The 22,135-nt window shown below is 40.4% G+C and overlaps 3 protein-coding genes across 4 annotated transcripts; 2 read left to right on the top strand and 1 right to left on the bottom strand.

Annotated features, from left to right (window-relative positions):
* Positions 1 to 241: 241 nt before the first annotated feature.
* Positions 242 to 5,590, bottom strand: LOC113171704 (ras-related protein Rab-11B). Its single transcript, XM_026374291.2, has 5 exons — positions 5,264 to 5,590; positions 3,091 to 3,286; positions 2,139 to 2,332; positions 1,258 to 1,338; positions 242 to 940 (listed from the first exon to the last, which is right to left on the bottom strand). The coding sequence occupies exons 1-5, from the start codon at positions 5,301 to 5,303 to the stop codon at positions 795 to 797; spliced, it is 657 nt and encodes a 218-aa protein (XP_026230076.1). The 5' UTR covers positions 5,304 to 5,590; the 3' UTR covers positions 242 to 794.
* Positions 5,591 to 5,603: 13 nt separating this feature from the next.
* On the top strand, positions 5,604 to 13,062 carry LOC113171703 (mitochondrial import inner membrane translocase subunit TIM44-like). Of its 2 annotated transcripts, none has more exons than XM_026374289.2 (13): positions 5,604 to 6,573; positions 7,262 to 7,366; positions 7,480 to 7,644; positions 7,859 to 7,939; positions 8,199 to 8,348; positions 8,580 to 8,713; positions 8,822 to 8,907; positions 9,140 to 9,232; positions 9,394 to 9,518; positions 10,245 to 10,295; positions 10,391 to 10,480; positions 10,731 to 10,841; positions 11,178 to 13,062. In XM_026374289.2, the coding sequence occupies exons 1-13, from the start codon at positions 6,544 to 6,546 to the stop codon at positions 11,295 to 11,297; spliced, it is 1,341 nt and encodes a 446-aa protein (XP_026230074.1). In that variant the 5' UTR covers positions 5,604 to 6,543; the 3' UTR covers positions 11,298 to 13,062. The 2 variants fall into 2 exon arrangements, with proteins under 2 accessions (XP_026230074.1, XP_026230075.1); XM_026374290.1 differs by lacking the exon at positions 5,604 to 6,573 and adding an exon at positions 6,588 to 6,652.
* Positions 13,063 to 18,378: 5,316 nt separating this feature from the next.
* On the top strand, positions 18,379 to 18,654 carry LOC113171964 (cortexin-1-like). Its single transcript, XM_026374707.1, has one exon. The coding sequence runs from the start codon at positions 18,379 to 18,381 to the stop codon at positions 18,652 to 18,654; it is 276 nt and encodes a 91-aa protein (XP_026230492.1).
* Positions 18,655 to 22,135: the final 3,481 nt, after the last annotated feature.

The following is a 22,135-nucleotide window of genomic DNA, read 5'->3' as shown; positions in this document are numbered from 1 at the left end:
CAAATAGTTTAATTTAAGTAACTGTTTGAGGCCAAAGTTTCAGTATTAAAGAAAAAAGATAAGAGAAAACTCCCAAAACTGTTTTTAAAGTAGATAAACTAACTCCAGCACTAAATTCTTATGCATGAACACGTCAAAAATCTCATATTGTAATATATAAAAATGTATCTTTAGGCTTTAAACGTTGTAGTGTGATGTTACTCTACATCAGTATATTGCTAAAATTAAGGACACAGAAGCATAACATTGTAAAATTTAATTTCATGGCATTAATATAATGTATGTGGGCAGATAAGCTATCAAAATCAAAACAGAAGAATCAATTTTACACAAAATGAAAGAAGCATCAGCAGCATCACAACCACTTTTTGAGATGATGACTAAAGGAGGAGGAGAGCCCAAAAACAGGACTGCTGGTATGACTGAAACAGGCAGGGTTCAAACACAGGCCTCCAACACGTAGCAATAACCATCTACCAGGGAGAAGTCTAGTTTACAAGGTCTCAGACAAGGCTGTTCTGCTACACGATGATGGGTAACTGTGGTAGCTACTTATGCTGTACCATCAGTCCTGTTTTTGCACTAGAATGTAGCAGACTGGGTCCGATTACAATTTGAAATCAATTCAAACATTTCTTTCTGGGATTGATCATTTGTGGCATAAAGGAGCTGACTACACTGATCTAAAAAAGTGCAGATCCAGACAATATTGCACCCCAGGCAGATGGAAGCATACCAACACTGTGGATTTCAATTCATAATCGACCCAGGTGAGGAGGGACGGTTGCCGCGGGTTACAGGTTCTGACAGCACTGCAGTTTGCTCCCCCTCTGGCCGTCCGTGGTCGGTGGCACGCTGATGTCCACCACGTTGTTTCCTGGGGATTCGTCATGGGCAGACCGCTCAGCAATCTGTTTCTGCGAGACGATGCGGTAGATTTCTAAGGACAACAGAGAGATCGGCCATTATCACACTTGTTGCTGGTTTAATGGTGGAGCTTATTCACCGTTCTAGGCATAGAGGTAAAGACAAGACAGATCAAAAGACATAAAAATGAATTACCACAATAAAAGAAAGTGACACAAGAAAAGACCTGAATCTTAAGTGATGTAGTTTCAGCTTTGAATAACTGATTAGACTAAGGTTAGGGATCGACTGGTGCCTGAGAAGCTGACATTGTAAAAGTCCTTTCATTTCTTATTAGTCAAGTAATATATCAACAATTCTCTGACTTCCCATCTCACTTCACTAGCATACCTGTGAGGATATTCTTGAAGGCTTCTTCAACATTTGTTGAATCCAAGGCTGAAGTTTCTATGAATGACAGATTGTTCTTCTCTGTGAAGGTAAGAAAGAATTTCTTTTACAAATTAGGTTCATGTGAGAAAAGGCAAAAGGAGTGGTTTTAGCATACAAGTGTCAAGAAAAACTGTGTGAGCCTTTTTGAATTTCATGGTTTTCTGTATTAATTTGTCATAAAATGTGAGCTGATCTGCATCTAAGTCAAGAGTATTAACAAATATAATGTGCCTAACTGTGCAGAACTGCTTTAGCTCTGTCATATTCTTTGGACGTCTAATGTGTGGCTCTCTTCAAGTTGTTCCATAGCATCTCTTTTGGGTTGAGGTCTGGGCTCTGACTCGGCCATTACAAAAGGTGGATTTTGTTTTTCTGAAGCCATTCTGCTGTTTGTTTTTTTTCCTGCTGCATCACCCAACTTCTACAGAGTTCCAGCTGACGTACAGACATTCAATCTTTTGATACACTTGGGAATTCATCTTTCCCCTAATCACTGCAAGCTGCCCCGACCCTGATGCAGCAAAGCAGGTCTGAATCATGATGTTTCCTCCACCATACTTCACAGTTGGGAGGATGTTGTCATGCTGATATACAGTGTCTTGATGCCAGATGTGGTATTGTGGGTTTTTTCCAAATAGTTTAAACTTCGTCAGTCCACAAAATATTTTGGCAAATCCCCAGTGTTGGCAATACTGCTGTGGAGTGTCAACGTGCAAACAGATGTTCAGCAGTGTTCTTTTTAGTAACAACAGCAACATAAACATGAAATTCCAAAAGATTCACATACTTTTTCTTGCCACTAACTGCTCTTTGCCATGTCTCTGTGTTAGTTCCTGTACCTGCAAAGGCCCGGGCCTCATCTGTGGGCACCGCCCTGAGGTGCCGCAGGTCGCTCTTGTTGCCGACCAGCATGATGACAATGTTGTTGTCGGCGTGGTCCCTCAGCTCCTTCAGCCAGCGCTCCACATTCTCATAGGTCAGGTGTTTGGCTATGTCATACACTAAGAGTGCCCCCACTGCCCCTCTGTAGTATCTGTAACAAGACCATTAACATTGACAACGATATCACACATATTTTTCTCATTTAGTCTTACATATAATTTTAAACTTTAGTTATTTTTTACAGCAGATTTCTTTTTGTTGTTTGTCTCAAATGTGGGCTCACTGTATACTACTGTGTACTACTAGAGCTTGTTGAGACAACAATGCAACAACAACATGTATTTAGTCGCTGCTCACGAACCTTTGATCATATTGCCTGATCTTGATCAGCAGATGGAGGTAACCTAGTTATTCAATTATAGATGTTCAAATTATGATGCTTTTCTGAGCGCTCTCAGTACAAGTGCTCAGAAATGTAATAAGATAATAAAAAAATAAATGCCTTTTGCGAATGGAGATTGTGTGGTATGATCAATAGCTCCAGAGCATCTACTAAATTGATCTTAACCTTAATTTTATGTCTGACTATAAACTGAATATATATGCACATACGTGTGATAACTTCACATTTGGAGTTTTTCCAGATACATCAAGTGTGTTTCCTAGGGATCAGTGTCTAACTCAGAAAGAGTTAGACCACTATCTAAAGTCTCTCAGAGCAGTGCTTACTAATCCAAAATGTCATGTAACTCTTAAACTGTAGCATAACAGACCCAACAATCAGCTTTTTTAGAAGAACTAGACTCAGAGATACAGTGGCAAATGTGTCTGCACTGCTTAAGTATTTCCCCACATTGTGGGGTGTTAGCTGTCAGGCGGACTATCTGTACTAAACACATGTGGACTCACGCTGAGGTGATGGCTCTGTAGCGCTCCTGTCCTGCTGTATCCCAGATCTGAGCCTTTATCGTCTTGCCGTCTACCTGAATGCTGCGTGTGGCGAACTCCACCCCGATGGTGCTCTTGCTCTCTAGGTTGAACTCGTTCCGTGTGAATCGAGAGAGCAGGTTGCTCTTTCCAACTCCCGAGTCCCCAATTAACACAACTGTGGAGAGGAGGACATAAGACAAGTGTTCGTGTATCTGTATGATGGGACAGGTAGGGCATGTACCATATATTATTAGATCCAAGAGATGTTGATCTTGCAAAAAAACAGTGCTTCTAAATTTCAGTTTCAGACTTCATGTGTTAAATAATTCATAGCACATGAAAAACATGTGTGACAGAGTGAAACAAATGACAAAATACAAATCTGGAGTCAATACATAACCTTGGTGCCATAAATCCATAGGGCAAAGTATGTTTTCAGAGTCACTGGAATGAAACACTGTAAGATGTTTAATCCATCACGAGTGGGGTCTCTGCATCAACAACACAACAGAAAAGCTTTACACTAGATAAAAACTGATGTGTTGCGTGGTGACAAAATGCAACCACAGCTCACTTTTAAAACACGCTGAACTAAATATGTTTGATCACTTGTGCATTGTACGGTACAATGACCCTGTTTGGCTTTGCCGGAGGGCCCCCACTAACTAATTAACTAAGTAACAACCTTTCTTTGGGTGGAACTGCTCCAGGGTGTTTTTGTATTCTTGGTGTTGCTGTAAGGAACGTCTCACACAGTTTGAGCGGGAAGAAGAAAAACAAAAAACAAAAACAACACATCACTGTCCCTCATGAGCACGGAAGGATGCTGTTGATGATGTTGTTTACCTCATGCCATCACCCACTTTTCAGATAACCCAAACAAAGAGCCTGAAGGAGTATCTACTAAATATAGAGGTACTTTAGAGCTTTAGCTCATGTTTCTCTGTCGAAACACTGTCGGAGTAGGACTGAGGGCTTTTAAGAATCTTTTTTTCTCCAAGCAGAATATGCTCAACTTGAAAATGAGGGTTTTGCTTCTTCCATCCATATGTAAACCACCAGACTGATTATTATCGGGCCTTAAGTGCAGTAAATGGGTGACTGCAGAAAAGTGATCAGGTTCTTGGAGCGGGGCCTTGCTGGTGTCATGACTGGGCTGAGGTGGCTGCTGCTCGCAGCACAGCAGCAGCGGTGGTGGGGTCTTTTTGTTTTCTCTCTCTCCCTCCACGAAAAGGAAACAGAGTCGAACTTTGTCCCTGTCGACATCGCACTGGTCCGGGCTGCAGGAAGCTGATAACAGGCTTCATCAAAACCTGAATCGACAGTTTCAGGCCGCCTTGCCCTTCCTGCTTTGTCCGGGTATGCTGACGATGGCTCGGGCTGAGAGAGAGAGAGAGACAGAGAGGGAGGGAGGGAGGGAGAGAGAGAGAGATCCCTCGCCTCCGGCAGATGCCCTATTCATCCCACAGAGGATACTTTGTTACATCTAAATGGCCTTTTGGCTTGTACAGGCCCAGGATGTTAATGTGCCACAGGAGCTGATATCACCATCAAAGGAAGGCATTCTGGATCCAACTGAGCACTAGTGATAAACCTGAGTCTGGTACCGCCTCAGTCTCACTCACAATCTATCAGGCCCATTGATCGGCCTCACAACACTAAATCTAACTAGTTCTGAGTTGCTGCATTTTCAGTTTGAATCAAGCTGTCTGAGCAGCCTCCTCCTCTGAAGATGAAGCCTATCGATCAGCATAGGTGGAGGCTAATAGGCCTTTAATCAGCCTCACGAGAAGCCATGAGAAAACAAAACATCAAATGTCTTTTAACAGCTCACTCCACCAATCCTGCTCTATGAGCTGATGAAAGTTTCTTTGAAAAAAAAAACACATAATAAGGCTGAGCACGGATAGGGTGTTGCATCCTATACCTATAAAAATAGCTGCAGGCGTAGAAATGTTACAATGACAGCATTATGTTGTAACAACACCAAGCGATGGTCATCTGGAGAGGTGCTGAGAAAAAACACCAGCGTGCTTCCTTGGAAAACGCACATATGTGGTCACACACACTGACATTTCGAGGCATTTAGAAGGAATAGCTTTGTCGATGTGAGCCTGTGTGCAGGGGAACGCAGATCTTTTTTCTTTTTTACCTTTGAACAAGAAATCGTACTCATCGTCTCGGTTCCCCATTCTTGACGAGGCCGCTCCGACGCTTGTCTCCGGAAGAGGATGCGTGAAAAGTTCGAGTGGGAATTATCGTTATACGCCAGGAAATGAAGGTAAAGGTTTCTCCTGACACTCTGCGCCAGTGCTGGCTGTCAAGGCGAGCTGGCCGCAGAAAGGGAGAGCTCCCAACTCTGCAGAGGGAGGGGAGGAGTCCCTGCAGCGCGCATAGCTTCCTCAGGGGGGCGCTCTTCACTGACATGCCAGCGGTGTGCTGTGGCCCGAACACACAGGATCTCTACCTTCTGAATGAAAACACCTGAAGTGGAGTCAGGACATCAAGAAAATTCAAGTCATTTTAGTTCGTATTTCACTAAAATTGTAGCACTGACATCTACTGATATGAAGGGTGTCAGACCTTTATTGAAACAAACAATAATAATAAGCGACAACAAGGTGTATAATTAAATAATTAAAATATTACTGTAAACTACTGTATTGTATCATCAGTGAAAACCAAAGATCACTGTTTTACTGTATTTTATAGGTAAATAGACAGATGGAAAAATAATATATTAGAGAAGGACTAACCTCAAGACTGCAAAGACACTATAGGGACATTTGTGATGACATGACTGAATTAAGGGTTTTAATATTTAGGCAAAAGAGAGCTTTTAGTTGTTTTTATCGTTTTAAAAACCAAAATATGCCCTCTGAAGTGTACAAAAAGCACAGTGTCTGAATATTTTGCAAAGTATGTAAGTAATAAATGCCTGAATTTATTTATACAATGGATGAAAATAGCAAGTCCCAAACATGTATGGGTTTATTATTTTGCGATTTTTTCATTTGATTCTAATAGAAATTAAACATTGAATATCAGTAAAATTGAGACTTTAAAGAGAAAAGCCTAACAAAATCATTAAATCTTATTTAAAACGTATGTGGTTATAGCTCACAGTTAATCTCCAGATGTAGAAGGTTCATTTTGTCTTTAAAACGAACAGCATATTGAGATAATGTTTGAAGCCTAATCCATATTTTTATATATAAAAGCGCGTTCTATTAGAATAAATCAAATTGTTAATTGATCACATCTTGATCAGGAAGACGCTGTTTGTGCGTCGAGTTGTTGAATTATTTAGGGTACTGTCCCTTTAAAGCCGTGCAGGCGCAGGCGCCGCCCCCCGCCCCGGCCAGCTCTGCTCCCATTGGTCAGCGGCTGCGCCGTAGATACACGTGCTGCTCCGCGCATTTCAAGATCAAGATGGCAGCCTCCGTGTGTCGGTGCTACGAGGTAAGACGGTCATTCGTGTCCTTCATTACTGTGTTCGGCAGGTTGTTTGATGAGGGGAGCGGCGACTCCTTGCTTTGTAGTTAGTCCTTTTATAGTTAGTCCAGTTGTGTGGAGGAGATCAATGTGTTTGTAAGCAGATAATACGCGAGGTGTCCGTTTTAAAGGCCTTGTTGCATCAGACGCAGTGTAGAGGTTCTCAATGATTAACCATCTGTCAGGTTTACGTTTGATCAATGATCGAAATATCTAACCACAGTAAACTGTTTGATCGTTCTCACTTAAGTATTGTGTAGTAACAGAACACGCGGGCAGTTAAATGGGTGTTATCCTACTTATTTTTTAAATACATGAACATGTAACTATCAGCAAATTACATCACTGAAATACATCACTGGATATCAGTGGGTAGATGAATTGCCAGTTGCAGAATGCATTGTCAAAGTGCTTCGAGGATCACATATTGAATTGCCATTTGAGTTATGACACTGAAAAACCTCCATTAGGTAGATCCTAATGTTGACATTTAAGAAGAGTTATGGTACCCTAACATAGCCTTGTAGCAAAGATACAAATTACTTCCTGCAGACTACCTGAATAAATGTTCAATTGTTCATGGTAATACCATGACTCCTGTTTTGCTCGTCATACCCCTGTATTCTGGTTCACCGTGCATTTGTTCTCATTGCAGCTGGTCGGCAGACGTGCCTTGGCCTTTTGCTCCAGGTCTCTTGTCTCTTCAGTGTCTAGGGGAGATGCCTACTTGTTGCACAGGAGCTCAGCTGCAGCTGTGCAGGTAGGCAGTGACACCTTCAGAATATCCATTTCCAGTTGTACGGAGATAATCTGTTCACTCTGTCTCCGCTCTGTATGTCCAGCTGAAGTGCTACTGCCTGTTTGTGTTATTAGGTGCGATATGCTTCAGGGCGTAAAGGTTTTCTGGGAGAGTTTGTGGATAACCTACGTCAGGAGTTCAATAAGAATCAGGAGATGAAGGATAACATAAAGAAGTTCAGAGAAGAAGCCAAGAGGCTTGATGAGTCTGATGCCCTCCAACAGGCTCGCAGGAAATATGTAAGAACATGATTTGGTTTGTATCCTTAGGGATTTTATATTAGACAATGTCTCTGTGAGTCATTGTTGAATACTATGTATAAATGCAATTTATCTGCATCAGCTAACTGTTAGTATTGTATTGCAACATGCACACATATTATTTTATGGATTATACGGTATATTATACCATTGTACTCATTACTGCTTGATTTAAATATTTTGTTTTTCCTAGAAATCCATAGAGGCTGAGGCAACAAAGTCTTCAGAGGTGTTTAAGAAGACCCTGGGTTCTCTGTCAGAGGCCATGAAGGAGGTAAAGTATCAGCACTACGTCTGGTTTAGCAAGAACACGGTTCCATTTCTACACTGTGTTAAAACAGTGATGTCCATCCTGATTGTTTCACAAAATTCATACACATTTCGTCTTAATATAGCTTTGATGGATAGCTTGTTTCCTCTATGACTTGGCTACACGGTCACAAATTTGATACACCAATATAAAAGTACTAGATGTCAAGAATAGCAGAGTGAACATGGCTCTTCAAAGTACAATGTAATAACTGTGACTATAGGGCCTTTCGGAGGTGAGTCGCACTGACATTGGGAGGAAGATCAAGGAAGGTGTTGAGGAGGCAGCCAAGACGGCCATGCACTCTGCAGAGTCCGTCTCCAAAGGAGGAGAAAAACTGGGCAGGACCAGTGCGTTCAAGGCCATCTCACAGGTGAGAGGTGAAAAACCTTCCAGATTAAAGCTGAGTGAACTGCAGCATCTGTGCATCTTCATTCATCATCACCATCTCACCTTGTTGTCGCTTGTGTTAACACTTTTTTGTACATACTGTACTAAGATCTGCACCAAGTCACAAGTCCTTGGACTGAAATGTTTGGCTTGAGTATTTTACATGCACTATTGCACCCCAGTTACAAATAGAGCCTGTGTGTTCTATCTGCAGGGTGTGGAAACCATGAAGAAGGAGATAGATGTTGGTGATGCTGGCCCCTACAGGGCTCCCTCTCAGCTGAGGAAGAGAAGCGATTTCTCATCTAAAGGAGCAGACAGCGACTCCAGAGTGTTTGAGGCCAATGAGTGAGTAACTTTTCACTTTCACCACTTCTGTTCCTTCATTTAACAGAACGTTTCCTCTCTCACTAATTGACAACATGAGCTGATGTGACTTTCTTTTTTGCAACACAGAGAGGCCATGGGTGTCGTTCTCCACAAGGATTCAAAGTGGTACCAGCAGTGGAAGGACTTTAAAGACAATAACATTGTTTTCAACAGTAAGAAAATTCATTTATTTGATTCTGTGGAATTTGTGCTCACCTACATACTGTACGAACAGGTGTAATGTCCTTTAAAGGCAGCAGGTGGCACCAGACATATTGCACTATACTGTGGAGTAATTGAATATAGGATATTTTAGTCATCAGGTGCATCTCTTGGGAGTGGTACCTCTGTTGTTACAAGTGCAGGTTTTATCCACCAACACTCTTTCCTTTTTGTTTCCTACAGGATTCTTTGAGATGAAGATGAAATATGATGAAAGTGACAATGCCCTTGTCAGAGCGTCCAGAGCTGTAACAGACAGAGTCACTGATTTTCTAGGTGACGATCCTTCATAGTTGATAATAATGTTGCACATGGTTTTCATTTCGATTAAGTGTCAGACAATAAAACATGTTGCGTTCCTATTTTTTTCTGACCAATGTTTGTATTCAGAAAGTACACAGGTACTGAGTGTTGACATTGTGGTGTTTGTTTTCTAGGTGGTCTTTTCTCCAAGACAGAAATGTCTGAGGTGCTGACAGAAATCCTGAAGGCAGATCCCACCTTTGACAAAGACTCTTTCCTCAAACAGTGTGAGAAAGATATCATCCCTAACATCTTAGAGGTAAACACACTCTTTCCAGTTTATCTCTTTTACTCTCTCTCAGTGTAGTGTACTGTATTCATCCTTGTGACTGCTCAGTACTTGAGAGGCACTTCACAAAGGAGGCTGAAGAAAGACTTATTGATGGTCTTACTTCAATACGTGTGATTCATAACTTGTGACTAATCGTTTTAGAATTAATAATGGATTTCAAATCAAGTTCAAAACAAGCTGAGCAGCAAAAGATGTAATTCAGATTATTAATGACACACTCAGGACACAGTAACAATGTGTTGTGTCCTTAGTGGTCACAGAAAAGAGCTGATAAAGCAGTTTTATCAAAATTACAAGCATGCACTAATGAAACAAGGAATTTGTTTCTGAGTTTAAATCAATTAAGCTCAAGATGGAGCCTGACTGTTAGTTGGCAGCCAGATTAGTTTGAAAGTGATCTACAGTAATCTAACTGCACTAAATGTGATTTACTTTATTGAAATTAAGACCTGTTGTGATTTTGATAAAGGCTGCAGGACAGCACTGCCCACTCTACCTTTAGGTTGTATGGTCCCTGTGTACATTTTTGAAATTGTCTCTGATCTCAACTGAATTACAAGTAACTATAGTAAATTAACTGTAATTAGTGATATTTGCTAAAATCAGTCTAGTCTACTGGCTGAAGTCATTTATGAACCACCTATTCAGTGTAAAGGAATAGTTTATAATGCCTTGTCACTGTGCTTTCTGCAGGCTATGCTCCGTGGAGAACTGGATGTATTAAAAGACTGGTGTTATGAAGCTGTAAGTTATATGCTGCTATCTGTACATCTTTACAATTCTAAATAAATATAGAAGAAAATCTATTCTACTCTAATTTCTGACCTTCCTGTCCTCAGACGTACAGTCAGCTGGCCCATCCCATCCAACAGGCTAGAGCCCTTGGGTTGCTCTTCCAGTCCAAAATCCTGGACATTGATAATATAGATGTAAGTGCTTTCACACTTGTTCAGCAACCATCACACACACTGTGCAGAAATTTACTTCAGACATGTGAGAATGCAGTAATATCTGATATAGTTTGTTCTGCCCATTTCTATTCAGTTTTCTTGAACATTCTCTTAATTTCCTTGCACAAAAACAGTGTGTTGTTTATGCCGTGTAAGAAATCGAGTTATTGCAGAAAGTCACAATAACACTTGATGTTGATTGTGTTGTTCTTCTCACCCTGTGTCGTAGCTGGCAATGGGGAAGATTATGGACCAGGGCCCAGTGCTGATTATCACCTTCCAGGCTCAGGTCGTCATGGTGATCCGCAGCCCCAAAGGAGACATTGTGGAGGGAGATCCGGTCTGTCAGCTTGTAATTACTGAACTGGAATAGCAAATCTAATACATATAGGCAGTAATTGGTTATTTCAAGGAAGTAAACAAATGAAGGAAATTAGATCAGAACTCTGTAACGTCACCCATTCACATTTGTCTTTATTACTTAGAGTTTCGCAGGTTTGATTTAGCAGTACTCTTGTGCTTCTTTTACTTCATGAAACTAAGTTAGATTCAAACCTCTCATAATAAGCTCTATAACAAAGACACTTAATGATTTATGGATGTGTACTGTCCTGGTTATGAAATTTGGTCCTGAGTCTCACTGGGCTCACTCTGTGTTCCTCTCCATCGTCAACAGGAGAAGGTGATGAGGATGATGTACGTTTGGGCGTTGTGTCGTGACCAGGAGGAGCTGAACCCTAACGCAGCCTGGAGACTCCTGGACATCTCAGCCTCCAGCACTGAGCAAGTGCTTTAAGAGGAGGAGGAGGAGGGAGAAGAGAGGGCAGGTGAACAGAGACTGGGAACAAGTGCAGAACGTACAGGAATGTGCCTGGAATATTTGCACACACTGACTCACTTATATATACTTCAACATCTGAGGGCAGAAATGCTGCTGTGTTTCACCAGAGACCGTATTTGCACATTCCCTACTGCTTTCCAGAGGCAGTATGTGCAGATGTATACATTTGTGCACTTTAAGGTGCAAAAATATACATGATTGTGACCATAAACTACTGGTATGATATAAATGTGTAGGCAACTTGCACTGGTTAGCTCAGTATTTGGGTTTACAGGTGCGGTATAAATATAGAACATTTACAATAAGTCTGGAATAGATGGAACCATCTTATGCCATTTTCCTCATTGTTTAATGCAGTGGCGCAGTCAAGAAGTCAAGAAGTCAAGAAGATCAGTGCAAAAATGGACATAGCACCTGCGACTTTACCCACAGGGGTTCAGAGGGATGTTTCAAGCCAGGATTCATTCTCAGCACTGTGTCTGTCAAACAATGTGCAAAGAAAATTAAAGTTTACCAGAACCCTGTTGCAGCAGCTAACATAGCTGCGTGGGACAAGTGTGTGAGGCCTTCATCTACCGGCAAACAAGACTTGAAATGTTTTCTAGAAAGCTTGGAAAAGAAAGAGGCATTTGCAGGTCAGATGATATATGCCACTAGGTTAGATAATACAAAACAGTTTCTCCAGTGTTTTTTGAGCTTGACCCATATTAGGGAATATAAAAATCGGCATATCTCAGGCTCAATTGTTTAAATTTCAACCAAACCATGCCTATGCATATACAGAATTGCAAGTGCACCTTTTTAGAGTATATCTGGCTTTAACACAGCATTTTAAATGAAACACTAGAAACTAAGCTGAATTGAACCAGGGAATCATTTTCCTTTTTTGAGGTCAAATTACCGTTAACCATTAAATGAAAAGCATCTTATGGAATTATAGCGTTGGCTTCAAAGTTCAGTTACGGTTGTTTCTGCTTGGTTCTTGCTGGGTTTCAAATCCAAAATGTATACAACAACCACATAACCATGAAGTTTGAAGAGTATAGTACGAGTTTATGAGTAGTCAGGGTTTATCCTATCATATGTACTGTAGCTCAGAGCGCTCAGTGCACTACAACCTGAGAAACCACAAGCTGCTCAAGCATACATGTCCTGTCCATTTGAAGGGAGTGCGTTTTCTCAAGCTGCAGTGCATCATGCTCTCATTCGCTGTACATTCTGTATGTCCCCAAATGGAAAGAGCTGTGTGTCTACACAATAGAGTTATAAATGTCAAGTACTGCTTCTCTGTAAGCTTGGGCGAGACCACATTCAACTGTTGTCATCATGGCAGCTTCATTGTTTAAGCAACATTTTACATTGTGTTTGTCTTAACTGTTCGGTTTACGTGTCTTTTTTCTTTTCATGGGGACAGGGAACTTGAACTTGAGTGAATGAGTAGATTGTTGAATTGTTGTGTTGACTGTTTTTGATATTTATACTGTGTGACAGCGTGGGTCTCTGCTCACATGTCACATGAAGGTTGAACACGAGATGAGTGCACTGTAACCCGTTGTACGGTAATAAAATAGTCAAGCAAAGGCGTCCATGCTCGTAAAGAGAGCTCCTCAATAAGCATGTTTCTTTTATGTACTACAAATGACAATAATGGTCAAATGATGTGGAAATGTTTGTTACCAATTATACTGAATAAATCAGCCTCCCTGCTGGTCATACCGTCTCATCATGTTCGTCATGCGTCCTTTGTATATGCTGATGATCTTTATTATACAACCATATGGCTTCTGGAAGAGAAAATAAAGCCACCAGTTAGGACAACTCATCAAAAAACTGCTCTGGTTCACGAACAACTTGGCCTTTTCTTTACATCCAATCTTTGAGACACAGCTAAATCTTGAAAGATTTAGATCTATTTAGTTTTTGTTTTTTGTGTTAATCTATGTTTTATATACCTTGTTTGTCCTGTTTGATTGGAATAAAGATAATTTCACAGTTCCCCAGACTGCAGTAGATTGCTTGACAGCACGGCAACGTGTTAGCATACAGTTAACATGGGTTCCGAGAATCATCTGGATTTCTTGACAAATTGCTTACTTGTTTCCACATTCTCCAAACTGTACAGCACTCTCCAAAAGTATTGAAATGACGAGGGCCAGTTTGTGTTTACTGTACAGTGAAGACATGTTTACGATCACAAGCTGTATATGATGATGAAAGTTCAGATTTTCATGTAATATTTGATTGAATTCACACCTTGATGTATTAAACAGCATCTAAGATATGATGTTTTGTATCAAACGATAAACATGTTAAGTGAGAAAAAAATATTAAAAGTATAGTTTTAAAGTGAAAAGTAATGTAGTATATTTGGTTGCAAATCCACTGCTCATAATATCCGCATCAAGCCTGTGACTTACTGACATCAAATTTAATTATAGATCTAAACATCATCGAATAAATGATGAAATTCTGAACTTTCATCTCATACAGTATTAATTTTTGATCTTAAACACAAATGCCTCCAGTGTACAGCAAAAACAAACTGGCCTAGATTGTATATGTTTGTTGCTGTAATAAATATACATTGTGAATTAAATTTTGTTTGACTAGGACTTACCCACATTCTGATTTTATCCAGTAATATGACCATCTGCAGAATAAAGTGTGCAATGATTTGCTTTATCAAGGTTTCTATGAATCAACAACCTTGAGTGTTTTTGTGTGTGTGTGATCACAAGAGAAAATTAACCTCTGCATGTTCTGTGTGTCCTTTGTTTTCTCATTTTAAAGCTGACAGGCTTTATATATGTCCATGGATATGGCTATTGATGCAGGTTGACAAATCTATGGATTTGCTAGTATAGGGAAGACAGATTAGGCTTTAAATAACACATGCCTGTAGATTCACACAAGGGACCAATATACACTCCCTGGCCTCTTTCTTAGGTACGCATGTACAGTCTAATACAATCCAATACAGCAGCTCTGCCACGAATGATCACCTTTTTGAAGTTTTAACAAAATATGAGAATTATAACCTAGTAAAAGTAGAATTTATGACAGAGCTGCTGTATTGGATTGCATTAGATTGTACAGGTGTACCAAATAAAGTGGCCAGTCAGTGTAGATAGGGACCTCATCTTACAGCTGTCTGGTGTGATGAATGACTGGAGGCGTCCTTTCCCTAACCTCCTTCGATCCTCCGAAGCCTACGTGCTCCTCTTGACTCTGACAGAAGCTGAATGAAAGTGGATGCTTCAGTGTGAACAACAATGAAAGTGTTAAGAATTCATGTTGTTTATTTTAATACTTAACATTTACTTTAGTGACAGCTATGAGCTTATGAGAAGCAACATGTTTGCTCATTACTGAGTGAAAAACTCAACAGCAGTTTGATGGTCTGACATTAGTAAAATTGAGTGCATGTAGTACAGTTTTCTGTTAAAGACATACCTCAGCATTTTGGGAAATACACTTACATGTCAGACAGAGGTTTTCAGGTAGGCGACTGGACAGTAACTCCTGTGAATCTGTGACTGGCTGTTTCAAGTATGGGGCTGCTTCCTTAACCACAGCCCGACCTCCCAGTGTTACTCCTGTAACAATAAGAAATTTTCCCAACTCTGCAGGCTGGAGACTTTTCAATTACCACCCCAGTGGGCAGCCTGCTGGTGCTCAGCTCAGTGTGATTTCATTACGAACCCCTTCAGGACAGTGTTATAATCCACTGGCTATTAATTACACCTAGAGGGAGATCCCATGCAGCCTCAGGCAGGGGAGATGTGGATGCGTGTGGACTGCAGTCTGTCCCAGTATTATTACAGTTTTAATTATGTTAATTAATGACTTCTCACGGTAAACACCTGGAGCATACAGTGAAGACTGAAATACTCTATTACATGAAAAGAAAAGAATCATTCTACAGAAAGTAAGTAAGAATCACCACTTTAAGTAAGTAAGTAAACGGTAATAAAGCAGATAACGACTCTGGCATTGCTGATGTCTGTGCTATATTGCCTGTATACTGACTTCAAGGGCCCTTTACTGTCCATGCCCTACACACTCCTCTTACATAATGCAAAAGCCACACACAGCTCCTGGCGCTTTACTCATCCAAACAAAAAGATTATGTGTGCCATCCACATAGGGACAATCATAAGTGGGGAGGGAGGGAGGGAGCGAAGTGGGGCGGGTCCCTCAAACTGAGAGGGCATAAGAGATGCTGCGGGATGTGACAGACCTGAAGCTTGTGCAGGCTGAGCGAGGCGGGAGCAGCGGAACAGCTGCAGCTTCTGCTGAGGGATCATCATCGTCATCCCCCTGTGCTTTTGATTACATGCCCTCACCTGTGACACCAGCTGGACAGTAAGTTCTCTAATCTGCTTGTCCTTTAGATCGTCACAATGACACGATAATGGCGGGTTTGTTGAACTTTTGTATGTGAAAGTCATTGTTAAGCTGTGCCATGGATTAGTGTATGATGTCCTATAACTTTTTAGTTTGTTTCTTTTTTTGCTTTTGTGTAACTTCATGTCACATAAATTGTAAAATGTGAAATATGTGAGCGCTGTTGGTTCAGTTCTCTGTATGGAGTTCTTATCAACAGTGTTTTAAAAGAAGAAAAATGTGTCATTTATCTCTCAAAAAAATAATAAAATAAAAGGTAGAGGCAACAGTGTTGTCTACACTAACATGCACATTGTAAACAGTCAAACCTTAAACCATACAGTGCTTCAAATAGTTTGATCCAGCATAATTTCACCCTTTTTACGTGGAGGAGTCCTTGACATTTTCAAAGCTGCTATCATAATACCTCCCCTTCATCCACAGGTATGAAGGGGAGGTATTATTGATATTACAGCCGAGAAGAATGCCATATGTCACAGCATGTGCTCTGTTATCAGAATTCATTGGCTTTGCTGCTTGGTCGTAAAACGTAAATCTACCTTTTACCCGATTTTATTCCTGTTTTGTAAATGGAGAACTGCGATTCTCATTTCTCAGTATTTTACTCCCATTCTGGGCTCCAAAAAACAGTTTTATTTCTTTCTGTGTTGGTGAAACATAATATTGATGTTGCTCCTTCCATTACTGCATATCTGTTCTGTTATTTATTTTGCTTCTTAATGCCACTGAGTTTCCATCATTGTCCTTGTGGGTTTTTGTGCATCTGAACTTGGGTAACCATTCTTCTTGAGTGACATGGAAACCTTTAAATGAATTTTCTGGGGAAACTTTAAAACACAGATTTGCCACAGATCCAAATATCTTCTGCATTTTATTGTTCAACAACTTGAGAGAGATGGCGAGAAAAGATAGGGTTAGGGTTAGGGTGGCGAGAAAAGAGATGGAAAACTGAACAAACTGCAGTGACAATCAAACACGGTTGTTGTGTTTAGACTGGGCTGATATTGAAAAGGGATATAATACAGTAACATTTAAGACAGATTTTAAAATCATTTGTTTTTTTTCATATAGGCTATGCCCTAAAACAGTAAAAACTCTTACGTGCATTATAGTGATGCTGTTTCTCATGGAAGATGTGCTACTATTAGTTTCATTAACTAAACAACTGCCTATATTGTCTTGTTGTGTAAACATCATCCCTACTTCATAGCTCTCTATTAACTATTGAGTCTGTCTTGTCTTTTGTTTTGTTTTGTTTTTTGTTGCCCTGCACATGCAGCCTCCTAATAGAATAGAACAGAATACCAATTTGATAATTGATACTGATGCAAGCAGTTTCTTTCATTGTGTCTTCCAGTCGCCTATTAAAGCTTCTCTTGGCCCTTAAGTCCCATCATCCAGAGAGCAGGGGAGCTATCAACTTGTGGTAAGGAGGGAAATGAAGGCTCCTGGAATAGAATCTGCTGACTGGGGAGTGCACCTCCTGCAGGATATGTCTCTCTATGTCTCTGAGAGCATTTCTGTGCAACAGTGCATCAGCTCTCTGAGGGTTTTCTCCATATTCCTGCTGGATTAGATTAGATTTCCATTCTATTATCATCATTCATTTGAAGATAAGGAGAGGAGAGGAGTTACGGGCTCTGTCCTTTCTCAGTTCTTTTTCTCACAAGAGAGTGGACAGGGTTTGTAATAGTTTTAAAGCGAGACTGTTTTTCACTTGTAATGTGTGCTGGCACGGGAAATCCTGAAAACACCTCACTTGGGGCCATGAAACAGCAAAAATCTATAATCTTTGACATGTCCAGGGCCCACGTCCACCCCTGAATCAATAAGACTTTTCCTTCCATTCAGCACCTCTGCCTGCTGGAAACTCACTCACTTATCTTTGCTTTTTTCTTCTCTTAGGTACATCCCAACTGAGGAGGTTTCTGGGATGTCAGGATGAAGGTGAAGATATAAAAATATATGTTTTTCTTTTTTCAGTAAATCAACTGAAACTCAGGTCAAACCACTCATTCAGTAATCTGTAAACAAAACCCACAATACGGATCACTTACAGCCTGCATGCTGTTCTGTGGAGCCTCTTCAACCCCTCCAGTGTGATTTCAACTTCACTTTATAGCTATAATAAAGGCCCCTGTTGGACTGCTATTGGATGAAACTTAAAATATTGAAAAATAAACTGAAGACTGCACAAATGATTTGAAGTAATGGCCTCAGGTTTTGTATTTTTAGCTTCCATTGAGAGCTCATAAAGGAGAAGAAGACAGGACGAGAGAGAGGGACCCAAGAAGACCAGCCAGTTCAAACTAATTAAACTTCACTGAGATGCCTCATCTTGCTGCTTGGTTCACCAGAGACCTTATTAATTTGCACTACTGATTCGCTCTGTGTAATTTTTGCTGGAACAACTTCTTCGCCCTCTGGCTTGTGGTATATACTGCTGTTTAGTTCAATCTGCTGACAGCTGCCAGAATTCACTATGTGATCGTCCTCCAGGGTTTAAAAAATCACACTGAGTAACAAAAATAATCCTGCAGAGTCATGCCATTCCTGATAGCTTGTGACTGCAAAATAAAACTGCTACAGTAAGCTATTTTAACCTTCAAAACATTCCCTCGCTTTCAAGATGGGTGATGGCAACTACTGGGTTGCGGACTATGATCTGTCCTCTCCTTCTCCCCCTGGATTTGCCAGGGGCCCAACGGTGCTGCAGCCCATGGCGGGGCAGCCAGAGCAGGGAACGGCCCTGTGTTTTGTGGGCCTCCTTGTGCTTCTGCTGCTCTTTCTTGTTGTTCGCTGTGTCCGTATCTTATTAGATCCCTACAGCAGCATGCCGTCTTCATCTTGGACTGATCACAAGTCGGGGTTGGACAGAGGACAGTTTGATTATGCACTGGTGTAACAATCAGGGGACGAGGAGAGACATGAAATGGAGGTCTACGTTAAAAGCTCAACTTTTAAAAATAGAAGAAACTCCAGTATATTACAGTATATTTTTGAAACCATAACACAAGCTGCACACACAGAGGAAATGCAGCATGTCAGAGTGAGAGAAAGAACAAATCTGAATCTATCCCAACATATTATTAGAAACATATAGTCTACATAATGTTACACTGCAGCTTTCAGAGTGACAAACACTTGGGAAAGACTGTGATCTGATCATATTGTAATTCTATAATGACGTCACAAATCCCAGAGCTGAGTTACAGAGGCAGAGCTGCTGCAGGAGAGGTCCCTTTTGACAAGAAGGGCAATTAAGCTGACTCAGAAGATTAGAAGATGTCTAACTAGCTTCTCAGTAACTTGATGTGAAGTGCGCTGGATGTTGTGTGGCGTTTGTCCCACCTCTAAGATGATCCTCAGGTAAAATTATTTCTAATTAACCAAAGCCTCGGTTAACTGAGGGACTCACTTAATTTGCCTCCCGACCTTGAGCCCTAGCTGCTATTTGTATTACTTTATTTCTTTCAAATTCACTGTGTCCTAGATCTTACTCCGCTATAAAAGCTAGAGTTTATAATACATAACAGTTAATACAGCCTATTTTATTTGGGGCTTTGCTGTTTCGTGTCGCCATCCCTTTAAGAGGCTTATGAGGCTCAGTGCGGAGGGTCACAGTGCTGAGTGACTATGTGTCATATAAAGTTATCATTATGAAATGCATGTACACCAATTTCCTCCCCCCTAATCCTTTTTGCCTCTAGGCCCAGTCCGGTGCACCAGCCAAATCTTTTCAATAGTGCCTGTAGAAATATGAGAAAAGCTAATATCGATTTCATACTAATGATATTTCTGCTCCTTTTGCCACTTGTTTTATAATATAATTTTTTTGCCCGTTATTAAAACGCAAAACCCTTTAAATTGAGGCTCTTTACAAACAACATTTAGTGTTGATACTGTATTTTACTGATTTGTAAAACACTGTTTGTTTCTGTAATGATGACCAAAAGACTTTTAATGCAATATTGAACTGTTGTATATGATCCAACTTCCTGGATGTAGATTGTTGCTTGTAAAATTAGCTATTTTCCTAATGTTTCGTTAAAGTGGCATTCAGTTTTTTAATGAAGTAAACGCTTTTATCTTGTCCTGCTTTTATTGGAGCCTAATTACTCACACAAACACACACACATGCTATAAACACAAACACAGCACATCGTACCAATAATGCAAACACATAAACCTAAAACTGAGCAATGGCCTGCCCCTTGGATCAATATTAAAAAGAGCATATGAATCAATGGAATAATCAATTGGGGGCTTGTAAAGAGACACAGACAGTTAATTCAAGAGTTAGATCACCCCCAGTGATGAAATATAATCACATGCCCACCATCACGCACCATCGTATCTTTAACCCACCACAGCACTCTGCTAGTTTAGAGTAAATAAGAACAAATTTCATTATTTATATTAGGATTTTTCAAAAGATCCATATTATTAACTACAAAATTATCTTAAGTATTAAGCGTTAAGAGTTTGGAATTTTTCAGCTGATTTGAGGCATTTGACTCACACTTCAGAGACAGTAGTGTTCCTTACAAGCTGTTCGTCAGTGAACTTGAACTTGGTCTGGTCAGCTGAGACCTCTTCTGGATACCTAGAGAACTACATCTCTACAGATCACAGTGGGATCAGTCAGTACTCAGCTTCCACACCATGAGAGAACACACTGAGGAACTCACTTAGGATAAACTCCAAAGTGAGAAATTGTTTTTTGAAAAAATTAGCTTGTGGGATTTTCATTAAATTAGGTTTAGGCAGTATTGTCTTATTTTAGTGACCTCACCATCTTCCAGCTTGTGTAATTATAATTACACTGATAAAGGTTTTCAACATCTATATGACTCCAAAAAGCATAGAAACCTTAATATTTATGTTGTTTTCTATGGTCAGTAAGAAATGCGTTAGTGAGGACAATTATCCTTCGTCATAAATCTAGCACAGTACAGGAAACAGTGCAGAGACAGACTTTGCTGACAGGACCAAAACAGTCAACTACAGTTTATTAGTCTCCAACGGGTGGTTGGAAGCACAAGCATAAAACCACCTCATTAGTTCAGCAATTAACAGGACAGATTTGTGCTTCATTGGGTTCTGACAATTTGCTTTCATGAAAAAACAACAAAAGTAGTCAGCTCTCATCACCCTAATCATACTGTACACACACACACACACACACACACACACACACACACACACACACACACACACACACACACACACACACACACACACACACGCACAAATGCACAGAGATATGCAAATAAGGCAGGGTCACAATAAAACATAACCTCAGGCCTCACATGAATGGCAGAATGATGCAGTCATGCATGTGAGTAACATATGGTAATAAGTTATACTTTCAACATCTCACATCATTGCTGTTTCAATATTTATATTTATATTTATAGAAATATTGATGCCACTAGAAAAATAAATAACTACTGTATTATCTTTACTTTTGCTTATTTGTAGTGTACTTTTGTTGCTGTAAAATAGTTTGGGTTGCAGGCTCAGCTGGTACATACAGTATGCAAATAGCTTTCTAAATGCACACAAGCTATTTTCTATCCCACAGAAGTGTACATACGATAAACACACATGTGACGCACATCAGATGTTGCGTACACACTAGTTTACATGCAAATCATGTTTGTCTGTTGTATAAATGTACACAGACTCTCCAACTTCGCCATCTGCTAGTACCCCACCACTGGTTCTAACGCATATCACACAAATGTATAACATAACACAGCTGCGGTCCTGACTGATGTGCATGACAAACAGCTTCAATCCTCTCAGCTGAGAGCTTTGACTCAGGAAGAGGCAGCGAGAGGAGGATTGAACTGTGTATCTGTGTGTGTGTTGGCATGAACTTGGAAGAAATGAGGCGGATCTGTGTGCGATGTGTGAGTTTGTGGTATAGCAGACTATAAATCTATAATGACAGCACACACATTTGTTCAGCAGAGAGACTGTGAACACAGCAGCCCGGTTATGAACACAATCAGAAACTTGTGTTTACCTTGAAATTACCAGGTCCTGGAAATGTCCTGGCTTGTTGCTGTGGATGTGGGATCATCTGATACTATTTTCAATAGTGGTAGCCCAGGGGAGTTCTCTCATAAATGTAACCTGCAAAGGAATATAAGGAAATGTAATGAGATATAATAGGTACACCAGGTCAAAAGGTTAGCTAGAGATGCTCAGTGTTTTCTTTGTTGTCAGTAATGAGTTAATGGGTCATGAACAGTGCTGTGAACAGGAGACGCCCCTGGTGTTTCATTAGCAGCTCAGCCATCAAGCTGCATCATCATGTTAGAGAAAGACTGACAAGACCCGGAAGTTTTCAAAATAAAGGTATGCCTCCGTTACCT

This window comes from Anabas testudineus, chromosome 17 (assembly GCF_900324465.2).
Source record: "Anabas testudineus chromosome 17, fAnaTes1.2, whole genome shotgun sequence".
Lineage (NCBI taxonomy): Eukaryota > Metazoa > Chordata > Actinopteri > Anabantiformes > Anabantidae > Anabas > Anabas testudineus.
This window is presented reverse-complemented; position numbering and strand designations above follow the sequence as displayed.

Bases quoted from the DNA above. Each gene is read 5' to 3' on its own strand.
- LOC113171964 (XM_026374707.1), top strand. From the start codon at position 18,379: ATGGGTGATGGCAACTACTGGGTTGCGGACTATGATCTGTCCTCTCCT.
- LOC113171704 (XM_026374291.2), bottom strand. From the start codon at position 5,303: ATGGGGAACCGAGACGATGAGTACGATTTCTTGTTCAAAG. The intron at 2,333-3,090 runs GTGAGTCCACAT...GTCTTGTTACAG, and splicing joins TACAGAGCCATCACCTCAGC to ATACTACAGAGGGGCAGTGG. The intron at 1,339-2,138 runs GTACAGGAACTA...TTACCTTCACAG, and splicing joins TGAGGCCCGGGCCTTTGCAG to AGAAGAACAATCTGTCATTC.
- LOC113171703 (XM_026374289.2), top strand. From the start codon at position 6,544: ATGGCAGCCTCCGTGTGTCGGTGCTACGAG. The intron at 7,940-8,198 runs GTAAAGTATCAG...CTGTGACTATAG, and splicing joins TGTCAGAGGCCATGAAGGAG to GGCCTTTCGGAGGTGAGTCG. The intron at 8,714-8,821 runs GTGAGTAACTTT...TTTGCAACACAG, and splicing joins AGAGTGTTTGAGGCCAATGA to AGAGGCCATGGGTGTCGTTC.